The following is an 18,680-nucleotide window of genomic DNA, read 5'->3' as shown; positions in this document are numbered from 1 at the left end:
AGTTCTTAGCTGTTTATGATGGACACGGTTGCTTTCAAGGTAAAACAATAAAATAAAATAAAAACGAATTGGTTCATTTAACACCCCTGTTCATTTAAAATGCATCAGCTTCCTCGTTGTTAGCTAGTCTGGGTGTGGATGTGATGGGAAAGCCCCGACCAAAGGCAGTAACGCCTCAGAAAACCTCATGTGCGTCTTGTCCGCTGCTCTTAAATCAGACGCGCATGCGCAGAAATACCGCTTGCCTGTCAGTCTCCACTTTCACTTTGCGCAGATATCTCGCAGCTTCCACTCCAAAACTACAACGAAACACAAGACAAACTTTAACTTTAAAGCCGTGTTTGGTGGACTGTAAAGGGTGAAGGTATAATTTCGCCGACTCGACCACCTTTCCTCCAACACATACCAACACGCCGAGCCGTGAACTAGATACACGGTTAGCTAACTTTGGAGCAACAATGTTCTGAAACCCACACTGAGCTAACAGTCATCTGTCGCCTCTGGCCTCCTGGTGAGTTTATGATGTTTGTAGCGTGAGATGTTGTCTTCAGTAGACTATTTATTCACCTGTCTTTGAGTTATCCAACTTCTCTGAACCAAACATTGTAACATTGGCTCCCCAATAACAACACAGTGTTCAGGACAGCTAACGCTGCTGTGACGCTGTTTCCCTTCCGCTCTCTGTACAGACACAATAACACTAAAAGCAGCTGTATGATATAAGATTAACAATGCTGCAATATGTGGCTAACATGGTAAATCGAGTGGGAAATGGTTTACGAACATGTATGATATTTTCGCATGACAAAGCATTATAATACATAATATAATAATAAGTCGTAAAGAGCAATTGAAATAACACTTCCCCCTTGCAGATGCATAGAGGAAGATGTGTAAATGCATACATTAAATGGCTTTAAGAACAGAAGGTGTGATGAAGCGCTACCACCTTGCTTCAACACTATTATTGTCCATAATGTTCCTGGACAGTGACAGATTTGGTATGTTTCCTCTTTTCTAGCTGAAGTCTCCGTTGCCCAGCGGCTGCAGGACCCTCACACGATGGAGCGGACTGCACTCAAACAGAGCCAGCTGTGTGGCTCCTGGGAGATGAAGGAGAGACTCGGGACGGGAGGCTTTGGGCACGTCTACCTGTACCAGCACCTTGTAAGTCCTGCCATCTGTATGCCAAGGAGAACATAAACCCCAGACCCTCTTCTTTGGCTTGGTTTTATTCACTGTCTGTGTTTGGAGCAGGAGTTGGGAGAGAAGATTGCAGTGAAACTTTGTCGGCTGGAGCTGAACTCCAAGAACAAAGACCGCTGGGGCAGAGAGATTCAGATCATGAAGAAGTGAGTGTAAATCCTCCACTTATGTTCAAAAAGCAACCTATGAACAAACTTCACTGTACATTTTTTTTCTTTTCAAACTGAACAGGCTGAATCATGTGAACGTTGTTCAGGCCAGAGAAATTCCAGAGGAGTTGAGCTCCATTGCTTTAAATGACTTACCCCTGTTGGCCATGGAGTACTGCTCAAGAGGAGACCTACGCAAGGTACCAAGTGGGTATTTTATTAAGACCCCATACAATTTGTTTTCTTATCAAACATTGCACTGTTAACCTCTGTACATCATTATTCAGGTTTTGAATAAACCAGAAAATTGTTGTGGACTAAAGGAGAGTGAAGTCCTCTCGCTGATCAGTGACATTGGTATTGTTTCCCTCTGCTTTTACTTTTACAAAAGTCACAGTAATCACATGTTGATACCTAAATGTATATGGAATGGTTTTGTTTTACAAACACAGGCTCTGGTATCCAATACCTCCATGAAAATAAGATAATCCACAGAGACCTAAAGCCAGAGAACATAGTTCTGCAGGAGATTGGTGGGAAGGTGAATTAATTTACTTTTTTACATGCATGCAGCCTGTGTAATCTTCAATTTAATATAGTATATGCTCTCATTATGAAATTGTGTTTTCCTCCAGCTTGTCCATAAAATAATAGATCTGGGTTATGCAAAAGACCTCGATCAGGGCAGTCTCTGCACATCCTTTGTTGGAACTCTCCAGTATCTAGTAAGTGTTGCATCAGTAATGCATTCCTCTGCATGCAATGTGGTTATTTTTTCAATCGATGTCATCAATAAATCTATCTCTATGTGTGTCAGGCTCCAGAGCTGTTTGAGAGTAAACCCTACACTGTAACTGTGGACTACTGGAGCTTTGGGACCGTGATCTTTGAATATATTTGTGGTTTTCGCCCCTTTTTACACCACATGCAGCCGGTACAATGGTGAGTCAACATGGCAGCAATGCATTTATCGTCCGTCTTCAAAATAACCTAGTCATACACATGACATTAAAACACACATTTAGAGGATTTAACATTTCACAATTTCTCAATGTTTAAAATGTATTTTGCAACTAATACACATATATTTAGAAAATCTAATAATCCTAAATAATTTGATGACTGCAGTAATTATAAATCACAGCAAAATGTTACGCTTGAGTGTTACCATATTATATAAATATACTGAACTAGGTATATTTTATATTGAGCAGTGTATACTCTGTAAACCAGGAATATACAGGATACAAAATGTTGGTATGAAATACACTTTTTATTGATGTGATTGTGATCACAACAATTATATTAATCTGCAAAAAAAATGGATGCAGATTTTATTCTGAATGTTTGAAACATTTTATTGGTCTAGTTTTTAATCTGTCGGCTTTATTTTCAGTTCCCTCTTTTTGTGCGTTTGCCTTCTTTTGTAGGACGAGCAAAGTCAAGAACAAAGGTCCCAAAGACATTATGGCAGTAGAGGACATGAATGGAGAAGTCAGATTCTCCACACATCTCCCTTATCCCAACAATCTCAGCAGGTAGAGACCAAAAAAAAGATGCTTTTTCAGACCTCCTAGTCAAGCGTCCCTCATTCTAACTTGCTGTGTGTGTGTGTGTGTGTGTGTGTGTGTGTGTGTGTGTGTGTGTGTGTGTGTGTGTGTGTGTGTGTGTGTGTGTGTGTGTGTGTGTGTGTGTGTGTGTGTGTGTGTGTGTGTGTGTGTGTTTTCACAGGCCACTGTTGGAACCGGTCGAGTCCCTTCTGCAGATGTTGTTACTGTGGGACGCTGCAACGCGTGGTGGAGGACTGGATTCTGACACAAACAAGCCACACTGCTACACAGCTCTGCAGAATATTCTAAGCTTGAAGGTTAATAATATGATCCTTGCCTTTTTTATTAAGACTCACTTAAACCAGATTGAATTGATTGCATTTACGGTTTTATATATCCCAGATGAGGACAGCCCACAAAGCAAACGACCCGGCTTTGTGCCTTTCTTTCCGCAGGTGATTCATGTGCTGGACATGACGTCGGCCCAGCTACACTCTTTGGTTTTGGGTGCTGAGGAGAGTTTACACTCCCTCCAGCTCCGTCTGGAGACACACACTCAGACACACATCTCCCCGCTGAGTCAAGAGCTGCTGCTGGAGACGGGAATCTCCCTCGACCCACGCAGACCACCCGCACACTGTCTGCCAGAGGGATTGGTATGTGACACACAGATAAACACAAATATTGAATGTCATACGGACCCATCCACAAGTACATAAGCAGCAAATTTGAGAAATTTGGTCTGCATTACACTGGTAATGCAGTGGTTTTCTCTACATAATTCAACAGTGCAGTTAAGTTAACATCTATTTCCCAAAGGGTCTTTGGTAGAATAAAAATACGTACGGTAATAATGTAAAATGTGAAACATTATTTGACAATATGTGAGCAGACTGTATGAATGAGGGCATGGCGGTTGCTTGTTTCCACCCTGTCTGATTTTTCTAGAAGAAAATGTTTCGGCGAGTCTAAACCTCAGCATGTATACTAGACTGGACCAGTGAGAAAACCTCCACTAACACGCTTTAGTGTTCAAAGTGAGATTCATTCTCTGCTTTCAGCAAGGCTGGGACAGCTCCATAGTGTTCCTGTTCGATAAGACCCTGACCAAGTACTCTGGACCGCTGACTGCCAGACCTCTGCCAGACAGTGTCAACTTTATAGGTGAGATAAATAACTGTATACTGAGCTGTAGAAATATGTTATAAAAGTTACTCTTCTCACTTCTTTGAGTGGCTGTGTGAGTAGAGCGGCTTGTCCTTTAACCACAATGTTGGCGGTTTAGTCCCAGCTTCAAATGCTTAGGATAGGCTAAATGCAGAGGTCAAAGTTCATATGACAATTCTAGTAAAGTTGACGTTTTCTAAACACTTAGTATTAAAAAAACACTAGACACTTGTAAGATTATTACATGATGATGGTCTACTTGTTGTTGTTAAGTATATGTTATTAAAACAGTGTGTTGAATTTCAAATCCATAAATATTACAGTTTCTTCTCAGTTTACAATGAGTTTTTACTCCGAGTGCAAGATCCAAATACTTTGAAAGTTATGGCAACTTATTTGAATTTGTTGTCTGATCTGTGTGCTGTCTCAGTCAGGGAGACTAAGACGCAGCTCCCACTGTCTGCACTGAGAAAGGTGTGGGGCGAAGCAGTCAGCTACATCTGCGGACTGAAAGAGGACTACATTCGTCTGTACCAGGGACAGAGGGCTGCCATGTAAGTGCACAAACACACACACACATACACATGCATGCACCCACACAATGAAACATCTACCTACCTTGTGTTTGTGTATGTGTAGGCTGAGCCTGCTGCGCTACAACACCAACTTAACACGGTACAAGAACCTGCTGTTCTCCCAGTCGCAGCAGCTCCGAGCCAAGCTGGCTTTTTTTAAGACCAGCATCCAGAATGACCTTGAGCAGTACACCAAGCAGAGACACATTGGCATCTGTGAGTGGATGTTAATCTCCTGCTGGGATACATAATTGAAAGTCATTTAATATAGCCCTTAGTGAACTATCTGTGGTTGTTGTGTGTTTTTCTGAAGCTTCGGAAAAGATGTTGAAGACCTGGCAGGAAAATGAAGAGAAGGCCGATGGGTTCTCAAAGGTAGAACAGTTGTTACTTATTAGCAGTTGTAAACTTATTTGCAGTTATTTAAAAGCACTGCATGCTAAGGGTGTTATCTGCTGTAGGTTGCAGATATGGGGTATCTGGATGAAGAGATAGTGGCTCTGCATTCAGAGATTGTGGAGTTGCAGAGGAGTCCATTTGCGAGGAGACAGGGAGATGTAATGGAACAGCTGTGAGTATCTCTGTATGCCAGTATAAACAGCAGGAATGATTACAGCAAGAACAAACTGTTCAATATACACATGGACATCTGACTGCGAATGTATGATTTGAAAATAAATAAAAATAACGCCCTCTTTGCCTTTTTTTTCAGTGAGGAAAAGGCTATTGAACTCTACAAGCAACTGAAAGCTAAATGCAAAAGTAAGTACAACTCTGTACATCTTTTTAAAATAATAGACTACAGTTGTAGGAGCTCCTGCTTTTGTTGTTCATAGCCAATTACAGTGGAATCTGATTACTCTATGTATGCAATTCTGTATAACAAATAATTAAATTGGCTAAACAAATGTGTCACGATTGTTAAATTAATTCCTCAGCATGGTCGTTGTGAATAGCAAGATGGCATGCAGTATTTGTTTACATGCCTCTGTCAGATGATAGAACATGGATGATCATAGAAGTGTGTGTTCGTACAGGTCCTGACCCTCCACATGGCTACAGTGACAGCTCGGACATGGTGAAGATGATACTCCAAACAGTTCAGAACCAGGATAGAGTGCTGAAAGACTTGTACAGTCACCTGAGGTAAGGTATCCAGTAGTCTAAACAGACAACCACACACACACATACAATCATGCAAAGTTCAGTGCATCTAAGATATTGTTTAACAGGTCCCTTTGTGTCTTTTGTGGTTGTCCTCATCTTTATTTTTTCTTCTTCCTGTAGTACAATTCTCGTGTGTAAGCAACGCATCGTTGATTTGTTCCCTAAATTGGAGAGGGCGGTAGAGAACATAAAAACTGCAGAGGCTGCAGTGATGCAGATGCAAATGAAGAGACAGAAAGAGTTCTGGTACCTCCTCAAGATTGCCTGTGTGAGTATATAACGAATGGCACTACAGAAAATATTCTCAGCTATCAGTGATGTTTCTGGTGTGTGAAGCTCTGCAATGCAGTATTACATGTCAAATTAAACTTAGGCTAATACAGTGTGTGGTTGTGTGTTTAGGCCCAGAACAATACTCCATCACAGTCACTAATGCAACAACCAACTGACGGGTAAGCTCCATACAAGTCACAAGTATACATCATAGTTGTATCTGAAAAACACTGTTAAGGGACTACTAGTCACACAATAACAGTCTGTAGCGTCACTAGCTGCATTTTAGAAGATGATTTAAATCTACCCTGTGCAGTACAAGGTTAATGATCTTTTAAAACCAGCTGCTGGGTTTGGTTCAAATCACAAAGCTGCCACAAGAGGTCACCATGCACCACAAAGTCTAGTAGCTTGAAGAAGGAAAAAGGACTCCCATTCCCCTTTATTCAAATGACTTGAGGACAATACAGTTGTTTGCAATGACTAACACACAGTCTTGAAAACAAGGCTCAGTTTGTCAAAACACTTAACACAATTAGAAAAAAACACACACCCAAAGCGCAAAACACTTTATATATCCTGCAAAGTGAATCAAAACTACATAAACACTTTTCAAAATGAAACTTGTGCACACACTTAATTTATGTTAAAAGATTGTGTCCAACCAACTACACTCTGCTCTGTCTCAATAATAGTTATATGTATGGAGCCGATTCTGCAGAGATACATGTGCAGAAACAAATACATTTTGAAACAATCATCCATCCATTATCTTTAACTGCTTTATCCATCCCAGCTGACATTGGGCGAAGGCAGGATACACCCTAAACAAGTCGCTAGACCATTGCAGGGACATTTTGAAACAAAACCTATGTATTTTTCCTCACAACAAATCACTACAGCATGCTTATTAGCACATACAATATACATTACAGTTGTGTACTCTATTACAATAAAACAGATGAAAAACAGAGGAAAGAGAAGTGGTTAGGCTGTGTCTCACCTAGAGAGGCACCTTGATTCGGGCATCCAGCCCTGGACAGCACCTGCATCAATATCTACCCTTACCTCACTCTCACTCTCACCCTCACCCTCCCTCTACCGCTTCCTCTCGTTTGAATGTTGGCTTCCTTTGTTATTGTAAAAGGGTATGCATCTGTGCTGTTTTTATAGTGCTTACATTCTAAATTTATATTGATAGATACGGGTGAGTGGATAATCAAGCAATTAGGTGTTTGGCCATGAGGCACCTGTATCAGCTAAATGGTCCATGGTTGTGGCATTTTAAATGGCAGTTTTTTTTAAATGGCCAACAAAATGACTTTCTCAGATTCCTGCATCTTGAGTAGTAAACCGTGAGCAGTGTGTTGCAAAACACAAATTGTCTCAACAGCAAATTGTGCTGTTGAGACTTGAGCTGGGGTTCAGTTCTCTGATTGTCAGTTTCAACAACTGTGTGATAGTGGATGTGTTATTTTCGTGTGTTGCAAAAGGGGAAAAAAGGTAGTATAAAGCCCAAAAATCCTGAAAGATAAACACTGCATTCCAACTTGCATACTTTTTTAAAAAAAATTTATTGAAGTACATACTGCAGCTGCCCTTACAAAGTAAATAATGCTGCATGCAGAATGCATTCATTTTGGACGTACTACTTTGTATGAAAGTGCACCTTGAACTTTGAACATCCTGCTCGTATATCTGCTGTGCAGAAGATTATGGGTCGAATAGCGAGGAAAGCATGCTGGCTTGCATGCTGCAAAAGGCGACTGGATGCAGAGGGACATCTTGGTATTTTTGGCACACTGCATTTTTTGACATACTATGTATTGGGACATGGTCAATACTTTTTCTGGCATACTGGTAGTATGTGTATTTGAACGTGAACGCTTTTTTGTTTTTACAATTCTGACATTTCTTGGGTCAGAGGTGGTAATCACTGGGAAAAAAACATTCATACACTCTTGTCTTTTTTTAGTGAAACTGTTAATCAGTTACTCGATGAGAATCAGCGTTATCTGGGTCAACTAACATCTCTGCTGCAAGACGCCACCCAGGAGATGGAGCACAGTGTCATGGTACGGTATACAGGAGTGAGGCAGTGTGTGTGTGCATGTGAACAGTTCTTTAGATTAACTCCCTGTTGACTATTTTTGATTGACTTCAAAGACCATGGATCATGCAGGTTGACCGTGTTTGTTCTCTCACCAGGATCTGGACTGGAGCTGGACTCAGTACAGAGCAGTGAAAGCCCAACCCCAGAAGCTGTAGAAACTGACCAAAGATTGTGTGTCTAAGTGCTAAGAGTTAGCGATGTATTCTGTCAACAAGTGCCTTATCAGAGTTACACTATCTGAAAGCTTTGTGATTCCATACTGTGTCTTTTTACATACATGTAATGCTCTAAAACAATGTATGCAACAGCATGATATGGTAAGCTATTCATGTTTTAACTTAAATGTGTATTATTGAGTTTTAGCTGTAACCAAGACTTATTTATTATTTTACGTGTAATATTGATTGGAGTAAAACTTTGCTGCTGAAAAACTATGCATGATGGAATGTGAATTGTATAAATGTATGGCACATACCGTGTTTAGTCTCGTCTCTGCACGCGTTAAGCAGTTGAAAGTATGTGGTTATTTCCATTCACACAGTGGACCAGACAACTGCCTGCACACATACAGGAAACTGATTGTTTATGGAACCAACCCTGGGTTCAAAATTCTCTTGGGAGCTGGTGAAATGCAAACAAGGACAAGAAGAGTAACATCATTTCACATTTTTGTGAATATATTTGTATGTACTGTGGTGCATAAACGGTATGCTATTTGCGATGAATACCAGACACTGAAACACAAATACACTACAACATTTTGAAATATTTAATTTGCAGTTCATCAGACTGTAAATTAAATGCATATATATTTAATAGTCTACTGATGTAAATTTGAAGTATGGCTTCTGGTACTTAATCACTTAATCAGTCCTTTTTTTCACTTTTAGATTTTTTTTCTAAAGCCGTTACCTATCATAGATAGATACTTAGGTAATAGCTTTAGATTAATATATATATATATATATATATATATATATATATATATATATATATGTATATGTATATGTATATATATGTATATGTATATGTATATGTATATATATGTATATATGTATATATATATATATGTATATATGTATATATGTGATATATATGTGATATATATGTGATATATATATATATGTGATATATATATATATATATATGTGATATATATATATGTATATATATGTGATATATATATATATGTGATATATATATATATATGTATGTGATATATATATATATATATATATATATATATATATATATATATATATATATATATATATATATATATATATATATATATATATATGTGATATATATATATATATATATACGTGATATAAAATACACATTTTTAGTCCACTGCATGTTCAAATTAAGGCAGAATTTAAGATCTTGTGACATTACTGCCATCTGAATATTTAAAGCACACATTTTATTTGATCTATTTATACTAAACAAATAGTTGGACTAAAACGAATGCCATAATAACTCGTATTTCCTCCAGCACCTGAAGGCAGCACGACGTATTCAGTCAAATCGAGAGCGTGACCTGGGAGGCAGGAGGAGGGGGCGGGCACGTGAATGATTAAACCAGAAAGGGAAACGATTCCAACAGTTCTCATTTTGTTCATCATAAACCAGACATTTATTCTTACCGCTACATATTGATAAGTGTATTCCGGCGTTGTGCCAGGTGAGTTAACTCGTTTGGTTTCCTCAAGCTGACGGTAACGTTGAAGCTAACTGAAATAATAGCTAAACTGACTTCCGAAACCCACCCGGTGACGATGAGCGCTAGCTTGCTATCTGACCCAGTTAGCTAGCTAACGTTACAAACTGAAGCGTGTTTCAGCCTTTGCTACTGCTGAAATAAATGAATTCAGACGTCCGGTTTGGTGGTTTTGTTGCAGGAGACTGTATCTGTGGTACAAACATGTTGCTTCATGAATTGACAGAGCAGCAGCTCGTTAGTTTCCTTACGAGTAGCCTGATCCTACAAGCTAACGCTAGCTCGTCGTGTATGTTGGCGTCTCAGTCTGCTTCATGAAGGGCTGTTTCTAATGGAGGCAGCTACCGTTAATGACCATGCTCTGGTATCTTACTACGATAACTGTTTCATCCATCACTACAGGGTGAACACTTGCTGTCTCAAACGCGTTAACCATAGACTTGTTGCAGAAGGTCTTAATGCTAAATGTATAAATGAACTAGCATACTCTCAAAGGGTGTCCCTGTGTTACAGTCAGGACCTCCTGGCTCTGTCTGGTGACGCTAGCTGACAGAAACAATAACATAACAAGCCATCAAACGTGTGAATGTTGCTGCATTTATACTTAACAACAAATTCAACAATCAAGAAACACTTAAAGAGCATTTTCTTCATCTTGCTTTGCTGACAAAGATGCAGTTAAGTTCTGTAGTAATAGAGTTTTCAATGAAATATCTATAAGCAGGTGCACCCCTTTCAATGTTTGTCAAAAAAAATTGATGTTTATATGTCATATTTTATAATAGATTGTCTATTCCATTTGATGATAGACTAAATATTAGATTTACCTTCCAGTATAATGCAATACCATTATGCAGCTCCACAAACTACGGTGTCTAAGACAATAAAGTTTTGAGCATAACGGGCCCAACATTCAAACCTTCATGAATGTAGGATTTGTCGCAGGACTATTCTGTAAGACCGCTTTAGTTTTAGCTACGTCTACTTAAAACACTGGTAACTGACTGTCTACTGCTGCTGCTAGTTACAGTGAAGGTCTGGCCTCAGGGCTTAAGGTGACCTGAGTACATATTGTTGTATAAACAAACTTCACTTCAAAAATGTCAGTATGTTTATGCTTTCTATACCTGTAGGCAAGTACTAGCAAGGATGACTATGCCACACGTAGGAGCCGTATTTGGAGCAATAGCAGGCGTGATGGCCATCATGTTGCACTCCTCCATTCACAAGATAGAAGAAGGACACCTTGCTGTGTACTACAGGTATCAAAACACTGACCCTTTGTATCTGTGCCTGACAAAAATAACATATATAGATATATATGGATGACATGTTTTTATTTGATATACATTTAGTCTAGATTTGGAAATATTTACTTTGTCTTGCATGCTCCAAACCTGTTACACCAAAGAGAGAAATAAACAAGATGCCCTTGCCAAACATGTTATCTCAGGATTGTCCCGACCTGAGCATCTGAGGCGATCCTACAAGCTTCTGCATTTGTACAAATTAATCAAATGTTACACAGACTGATCCACAACCGTGATGAAGATTACACTTCACTGGTCCCTACAGGAAGGTTAGACCTTGGGGGAATACAATATAATTTATGGGACGTAACCTAGACATAAGGCCTTAATTGTTGACTATGTCCATGAGTTGGACGAAGCAAGGATACCCTGTGAGTTAATGCTATTCAACTACACCCTCATACATTTCTGTTACACCCTCAAACAACTTTCATTCCTTTTCTTTTGTCCCCCTTTATAGTCGGTAGATAATCTAATGTTAAAAAGTCAGACCAAATCATTTGTTTGTATTTGTTTTAGGGGTGGGGCATTGCTGACTTCTCCCAACGGTCCTGGATATCACATTATGATGCCTTTCATTACCACATTCAGATCAGTGCAGGTAAGCTTACCTTTTTAGCCCTGGAACTTGGCCTGTTAGCAGAAGCCTGTGCAATGTAAGAGTCAACCAGAATGTGCTGATGCATAAAAAACAGAATGGGATCTTCTATAAATATATCAGCTGCAGCATGAGAACAGTTGCCATTCAACCATGGCTGCGGTACATTTATGTTGTATTATTTAGTCTAAATAATACATAATAAATGTGCTACTAAATATGCATATCATTTAATATTTTGTATTGGACAAATTAATTATAATTAAGTACAATTATAATAACATTGTTTTAGAGCTTATGCCACTGAGAGTTCTTTGGTCTTTTATTTTTAGCAAACCTATAATGATTAAAATAATATTCAGGTTGTAGCGTTTTATTTATTTGTATCCTCAACAGCTGTGACCACCTCAACAGCAACTGTTTTTTTTAATTATTATTTTTTACCATTAACTCTAAAATTCCATTAAATACATGCTCACCTTCGTTTGCATTAAAGATGGAATTCCACGTTACTTAAAACAAGCATGCACTACTTTATCTACTAGTTTTTAAATAAATAAAAAAACTAGTAACATAAAACTTGGGAAAATGATCATGTCACGTGTTAAATCCCGATACATGTTTATAAAATGGTCTGTGTTGTTGAAGAATAATCTTTTTACCAGATCATGTGATTATTTTATTTTTTATGTTTTAGACCACTCTCCAAACTGATGAGATCAAGAATGTGCCTTGTGGAACAAGGTAAGACTGAGCTTTTTGATGTAGCTGTTAAGAAATTGAAAATGTATATGTTGTATTTCTATTGAAGGAGTTCAATTTTGGAACAACGCTAACATTAATTTAAGAATGGTCAACTCATTTTTGGTTTTCAAAAGGATTGTTTGTAAAACAATTTTTCAGGGTTACAAGTGTGAATCGTATGTATATATGTGTGTGTATATATATATGTATATGTGTATGTATGTGTGTGTGTGTGTATATATATGTATGTATGTATGTATGTATGTATGTATGTATGTGTGTGTATATATAGAGAGATTTTTTTCTTCTTTATATTGAATTAATTATCTGATTTAATTGATAATAATTTAGGATAGGAATATATAAGCATTATGCTTCTACCTATATCTTTTCAATCTTTGTGTTTTTGTATATTACATTGTGGCTTTACTTATTGTATTGTAATGATTGACTTAATAACAAATTTTCCTTACCTTTTTCTTCACAGTGGTGGTGTGATGATCTATTTCGACAGAATTGAAGTTGTTAACATGCTAGTCCCTTTAGCAGGTACAACATGTTCCATTAGTTTCATTGCAGAACTTTGTCATTTTACTTCTTTACCCTCCCAGCTGCTTTGCGTTACAACAACGGTTGCCTTTGTTCGTTTATTTGCAGTGGTGGAAATTGTGAGGAACTACACAGCTGATTACGACAAAACTCTCATATTCAACAAGATTCACCATGAACTCAATCAGTTCTGCAGTGTGCACACACTACAGGAGGTCTACATTGAGTTATTTGGTGAGTATGCTTTTGCTGCTGTGGCAACACATTTCCTTGGAAAAGCACAATAGATAATATATCTAAAAACAACAGCTGTTTTTTTGTCTTGCAGACATTATAGATGAGAACATGAAGATTGCTTTGCAGAAAGATCTTAATGTTATGGCACCTGGACTTACAATACAGGTATTTAAACACAAACAACCATAACTTGAGAGGCACAGTAAGTAGAAAGAGGATTCTGGGATTCAAGTCACAGTGACGGCGAGATTCTGGCTTGCTCAAGGTTTCAATATACTGGTTGCAAATAAAAGACGCATGTTGAGAAGTAAGCCGGATTTATAGTTGTGCATACTTGGGTTATGCCATACAGAGCCTGAGCACATATAAGCTGTAGTTTTGCTCTTAGACCGTGCCATAGTCGCCTTATGCGCAAGGAATGTGATTAGTCAGCTCGGGTGCTTCGTGGTTTCTTTTGCAAGTCGCTGATGCTGGTGGAGATAGTTCAGAGTGAAGACAGCATTAAGTTGAAGAAAGGAGAACTTGTTTTCTCCTGATCAGGAACGCACATCTCGCAATTTACACTACAAACTTTCTCAATGTGATTGCTGCTCTCTGTCACAGTTATGAAATAAGAACGTAAACCGAGATTGCACATCGTAGTATTTGCAGTAGTCTCCAAATGAGACAAAGCCGTGGCTTTGATGTAGGCAGGACGACTTGCAAAACTTTGTTATTTGAGTCTTCCGACTGCCTTCAGCCAGAGTTTGTTGGACAGATGGTTCATCCAATCACCTGCCAAGTATTTTTTTGAAAGTGCCTGCCCTTATCCATGGCGGGTCAAATTCAAGAAAGCTGCCATCCTTATGAAAACATCCACATCCGAGAAAATACATTTGGATGAGAGGCACTTCACCTTTTGCTAGTGTGCCATTGGCTGTTGACATGTCAATGGTTGCACCCATGCCTACGGTTGCATTCCCCTGACCTAAAGCATAGGTATCCTCAGTCCTCAGGACTGCTGTTAATCCCCTGCACTAACTATAAATCCAGCTTGAACTGTGAGCCAATGTCGAAGCACTCTCTGGTACTGTTGTTTCCTAATGACTTGTAGCCCAAATGACACATTTAAACGCAACCATCACATGACCGTAGACAAATTCTAACTTGAAAACCCAAACGAACCTGATTAAAGCTCTCTGCCCGTTTCAATCATTCTGACTATTTTTTACAATTTATTTGTCTGTCTCTCTCTTCCTCTGCACTGTTTGAACATCCTGACGAAGGCAGTCCGTGTTACCAAGCCGAAGATCCCTGAATCTATCCGGAGGAACTTTGAACTCATGTGAGTTTGTAATTCTGTACTTGGTAGCGCTGTCTTAGTGCATGTTTCAAATGTTTGCCTGTTACCCACCCACTCACGTCAAGTAAGACTACACAGAAAGTAAAATATTTGCAAGAACCTTTTTTGTGTATGTGTGTTGTATACGCAGGGAAGCAGAGAAGACTCGTCTGTTAATTACAGCTCAGACTCAGAGGGTGGTGGAAAAGGAAGCCGAGACTGAAAGAAAGAGGGCCGTTATTGGTAAATGTGATGCTGTTTTACCATAAATCAGCCTGCCGGGTTGTCATTTGTATGGCTGTTATTCCCCCTTTTAGTTACTCATGTGTAGCCCTGCTATCTCCCTCCAACTTTTGTACATCTGAGAGCTCTCATGTTTTTCTGTCCCATAGAGGCTCAGAAAGTGGCCCAGGTCGCAGAGATCCATTTCCAGCAGAAGGTGATGGAGAAAGAGACGGAGAAGAGGATCTCTCAAATAGAGGGTAAGCCTCACTGCTTTCAGTTCTCTCCTCTGAGATGATTTTGTATATTCCTGTTTGTGGTGGCGACTGGTGAACTGGTCTGTCACGTGTCTGTCTCATTCAACACTGTCTCTCTGTTTCAGATGCTGCCTTCTTGGCAAGGGAGAAGGCTAAAGCTGATGCTGAGTATTACTCTGCTGAAAAGTTTGCTGACGCAAACAAGGTAAAAAAATGCTGTTGACATGATTGTATACATTAACACACAGACAACATCTAATCGCCTAAAGAGAAAGTTACAATATCAGGAGGTATATTTGTGAAAGCTACACTATAATCATTGTTACGGTATAATAGTAATGATATTGTGACAATATAATACAAAAAGGGGAAGTACCATGTCCTGATTGATTTAATCATTGTCCCTGAGCTGAATCACACCCTGAATGGATTCGTCTCATGGTCGGTGTAGTTACAGCGGAGTATGTGGCTGTTGTTCTCTTTTCTCTGAATGTTGATGTTATCAACCACCTCCGCACTGAATTCAATCCTTTTTTGGAAACATCCTCCATAGCCAAAAGCCATCAGCAATGTTCGCATTTAGCCATGCTGTACATTGTCAGGTCAGATTAAAACTACAGGAGGCCTAAAATCCAAACCGATTTTGACATCAGGTTGCCTCACACACGTAAGGAGACCCTTCACAGATGTTCTTCTCAATCATCTCAAAAATGCACACACTACAGTCATATTATAGAAGATATTATTAAGATTATTGTGTTGCTTGGAAACACTTGGTTGCTCCGGCTTGTCTCTCTCATTGGCTGTTATGGTCCTGCTTGGAAAATACTGATGTCATCAATCAACATCAAACATGTTTGTTGTTATCGGCGAAGCCCCGACATGCTGCAAACAGTTTAGCGTTCAGTGTAATAATGACCTCTGATAATGACCCAACCTAAATCTAATCCTGACATACTGTTGTCTTTCTTCCAAATTTTTACAGGCAAAGTTAACCCCAGCGTACATGGAGCTGATGAAGTACCAGGCCATAGCAGCTAACAGTAAGATCTACTTTGGCCAGGACATCCCTGCCATGTTTGTAGAGGGAAGCAACAGCCCCCCTAAGTCTGTGCGCTCCCTTCATCCGCCCAATGCTCAACCAGAAGGGCAATGAGTCCACAGCTCTTCCTCTGCAAAGGACAGGAGAACCTGATGAGGACTTGTCTTGTCTGTAAGGTGGGGAGCTTTGAACTGAAGACGATGGGTGGGATAGCTTTGTAGCTAGTTTCGTGAATAATGCACTTCAGTCTTAAATTTAAATGGCAAAGAAAGGGTGTGAAAATTTAAAAGCAAGCGGAAGTGAGGGCTAGAGGGCAAGATAAAAGGGAAAGCTTTCTTTTTTTTTCTTTTTTTTTCTTTTTTTTTTTTAAACCTTCCAATCTTTTGGGGAAGAAAAGTTTTAGGAATAAGAATGATGCCATAGTTAAAAATCGAAAGCATAATAAATGCTTATGCCTGGGAAGGCGACAGCAAGAAGTCGTCCTTATTTCCACGTGCTTGCAATCAGTGCAGTGTTTAACTTTGCTGTTGGATCTGCATTCATTTTGTTTGTTTGTATGCAAGACAAGTGATGAAAACAAGTTTTGAGAATTAATTTCCAGTTGAGCTGAACTGGAAACAAACAGGTGACACTAATTAATTAAATGTGGTGTGGTTTGGTTTGTGTAAGCGTGCATTGTGGGTAGGTCATCTCTGTGCCATCTTCTCTTACACTAAGTCACTAGTTGGCTCTTCTCTCGCACCATGAAGGAATGTGAGGACTGTTAATCACACCTCATCAAATGCTGCTTGTGGATGAACTCAAAATAGTTATGAGCATTATACATTTGTCATTTACAGCGTTTCCAGTTGGTTGAAATCATGAAAACCGATCTGTGAAAGTTTTATTTTTAAACGATAGTGTGGTAGAAACAAGTGGCCTGGCTTTGTTAAATTGTCCCTGAATTTGCATAACGTTGGATACAATCCTACAGATTCTCAAGTCTTTAAAGTTGAAGGTCTTTCATTGTGTGTTTCGCAGTTTATATAGTAAATATACAGTGGTGTCAGGTTGGTGGTAATGCAGTTTTTTTTCTGTTAGCTTGGCGGTAGTTTGCTGTTAGTTGTAGCTGAGAGCACCTCATGAAGACTTGAGATGACGCACTAAGACATGCTGTGGCATTTACTGTGAGGGGAGAAAAAGGGTTCTAGTGCTGCCAATAGAAAGTCAGTCAGATCTTTTCTAAAAGCTCATTTAAGTTGATTAATGATTCAGTTAGTTAATATGGCAGTGTAACAATAAAACACTTGTGTGATAGTGCCACAGGAGGAAGTCGCGCAGTACATCTTTCTTTCCTCCATCTGGCTTCGGTTATCAGGGCATGTGGAAATGTGTAGTGGCTTAATTCAGATGATTAGCAGTGCCTGCGATTGTCTGCCAACTCCACTATACAGCTTATTCAGAAAAATGTAAACGCTCAGGAAATTGAGTTACATTTTTCACAAAAAGCTGCTCAATGTTAGACAGAGCTTACACACTAAAAAGTAAAAATTGACAATTGTGCAAGAAGAAAACATTGAAAATATGTTGGCAAGAAAGTAACTTTGATTTGAAGATGATTTGGTTTTACTAGAATAAAACTGTCTCTTCTGCAAATATTTGACATGAGCATCTGAGACATTGAGCATGTCGGTTTGTCAAAGTATAAAAGTTATAAACAGAATCTTCTTTCTATGGTCGATGTTTACATTTTTCTGTAACGCAAGAATTGATAGGCTGCACAGTTTTTCAGTCTCTGCAAAAGAAGACAATTTTAATGCCAACACACAGCTCCTAATTACAGTGTTAACTGACGCTCAAGTGAGTTTGTTTAATCTCTGATCAGTAGTGTGTGACGATATGAGTCCAGTACAGCACAAGAACAAGCGTTGCTCTATTAAAAGATGAATGTTGACAAAGCTTGGGCTTGAAAGTGATGCAAGTTGGTGCTAGTTTTTTATTATGTTATGATGCTTTTGGATTTTGTTCAGCTCTATTATATAGTACTTCCACTTTTCAGAATGCAAGCCTTAAATAATAATGGGTTAGCCCAGACTTAAAGATTCAGTAATTCCTAGAAACTAAAAAGCTCCATTTGAACTTAACTGTGAGACTTCTTGAGAACTTGGATGTACAAACTGAACATTATGGCCTCATCACAGACTTTACCTGAGAAAGACGGATATAGCAGTAGAATCTACTAGTGTTTGGAAGATGTGGTGATGTTTACTTGACCTATGAATGGCAGTTAAGGGCTGCATACTGCATTTGCTTTGGTGGTGGGTTCAAATAAAGATGCAAACGTGGAGTATAAATTAATGAATTTTTTTTTTTGGTCAATATTTTGTACAATCTGTGAAATTTAAAACACTGTCTCCTTGTTCTAAAAGGTTTATATGCAAAAAATGTTTTCAAGTTTTGACAATGTTCTTATGTAAAATAAAACCTATTTTGGTACC

The 18,680-nt window shown here is 38.8% G+C and overlaps 2 protein-coding genes across 2 annotated transcripts; both read left to right on the top strand.

The window, feature by feature from the left end:
- Nucleotides 1-1,062: 1,062 nt before the first annotated feature.
- Nucleotides 1,063-8,640, top strand: LOC306747053 (inhibitor of nuclear factor kappa-B kinase subunit alpha-like; the record flags this gene model as incomplete). The annotated part of the gene is made up of 21 exons (XM_079230053.1): nt 1,063-1,167; nt 1,258-1,352; nt 1,438-1,555; nt 1,643-1,712; nt 1,808-1,896; nt 1,991-2,080; nt 2,173-2,297; nt 2,786-2,893; nt 3,087-3,222; nt 3,361-3,561; nt 3,967-4,069; nt 4,503-4,626; nt 4,712-4,863; nt 4,961-5,022; nt 5,109-5,218; nt 5,360-5,409; nt 5,685-5,793; nt 5,935-6,082; nt 6,217-6,266; nt 8,063-8,162; nt 8,296-8,640. 21 exons carry the CDS (start codon nt 1,063-1,065, stop codon nt 8,353-8,355), a joined length of 2,205 nt encoding a protein of 734 aa, XP_079086179.1. The 3' UTR covers nt 8,356-8,640.
- Nucleotides 8,641-9,765: 1,125 nt separating this feature from the next.
- erlin1 (ER lipid raft associated 1) lies at nt 9,766-18,680 on the top strand. The gene is made up of 12 exons (XM_079230117.1): nt 9,766-9,887; nt 11,057-11,185; nt 11,753-11,834; nt 12,529-12,575; nt 13,063-13,124; nt 13,233-13,358; nt 13,453-13,526; nt 14,627-14,685; nt 14,834-14,925; nt 15,075-15,164; nt 15,287-15,366; nt 16,147-18,680. The coding sequence occupies exons 2-12, from the start codon at nt 11,073-11,075 to the stop codon at nt 16,315-16,317; spliced, it is 996 nt and encodes a 331-aa protein (XP_079086243.1). The 5' UTR covers nt 9,766-9,887; nt 11,057-11,072; the 3' UTR covers nt 16,318-18,680.

The sequence above is a fragment of the Taurulus bubalis genome (genome assembly GCF_910589615.1).
Source record: "Taurulus bubalis genome assembly, chromosome: 14".
In the NCBI taxonomy this organism is placed as follows: domain Eukaryota; kingdom Metazoa; phylum Chordata; class Actinopteri; order Perciformes; family Cottidae; genus Taurulus; species Taurulus bubalis.
This window is presented reverse-complemented; position numbering and strand designations above follow the sequence as displayed.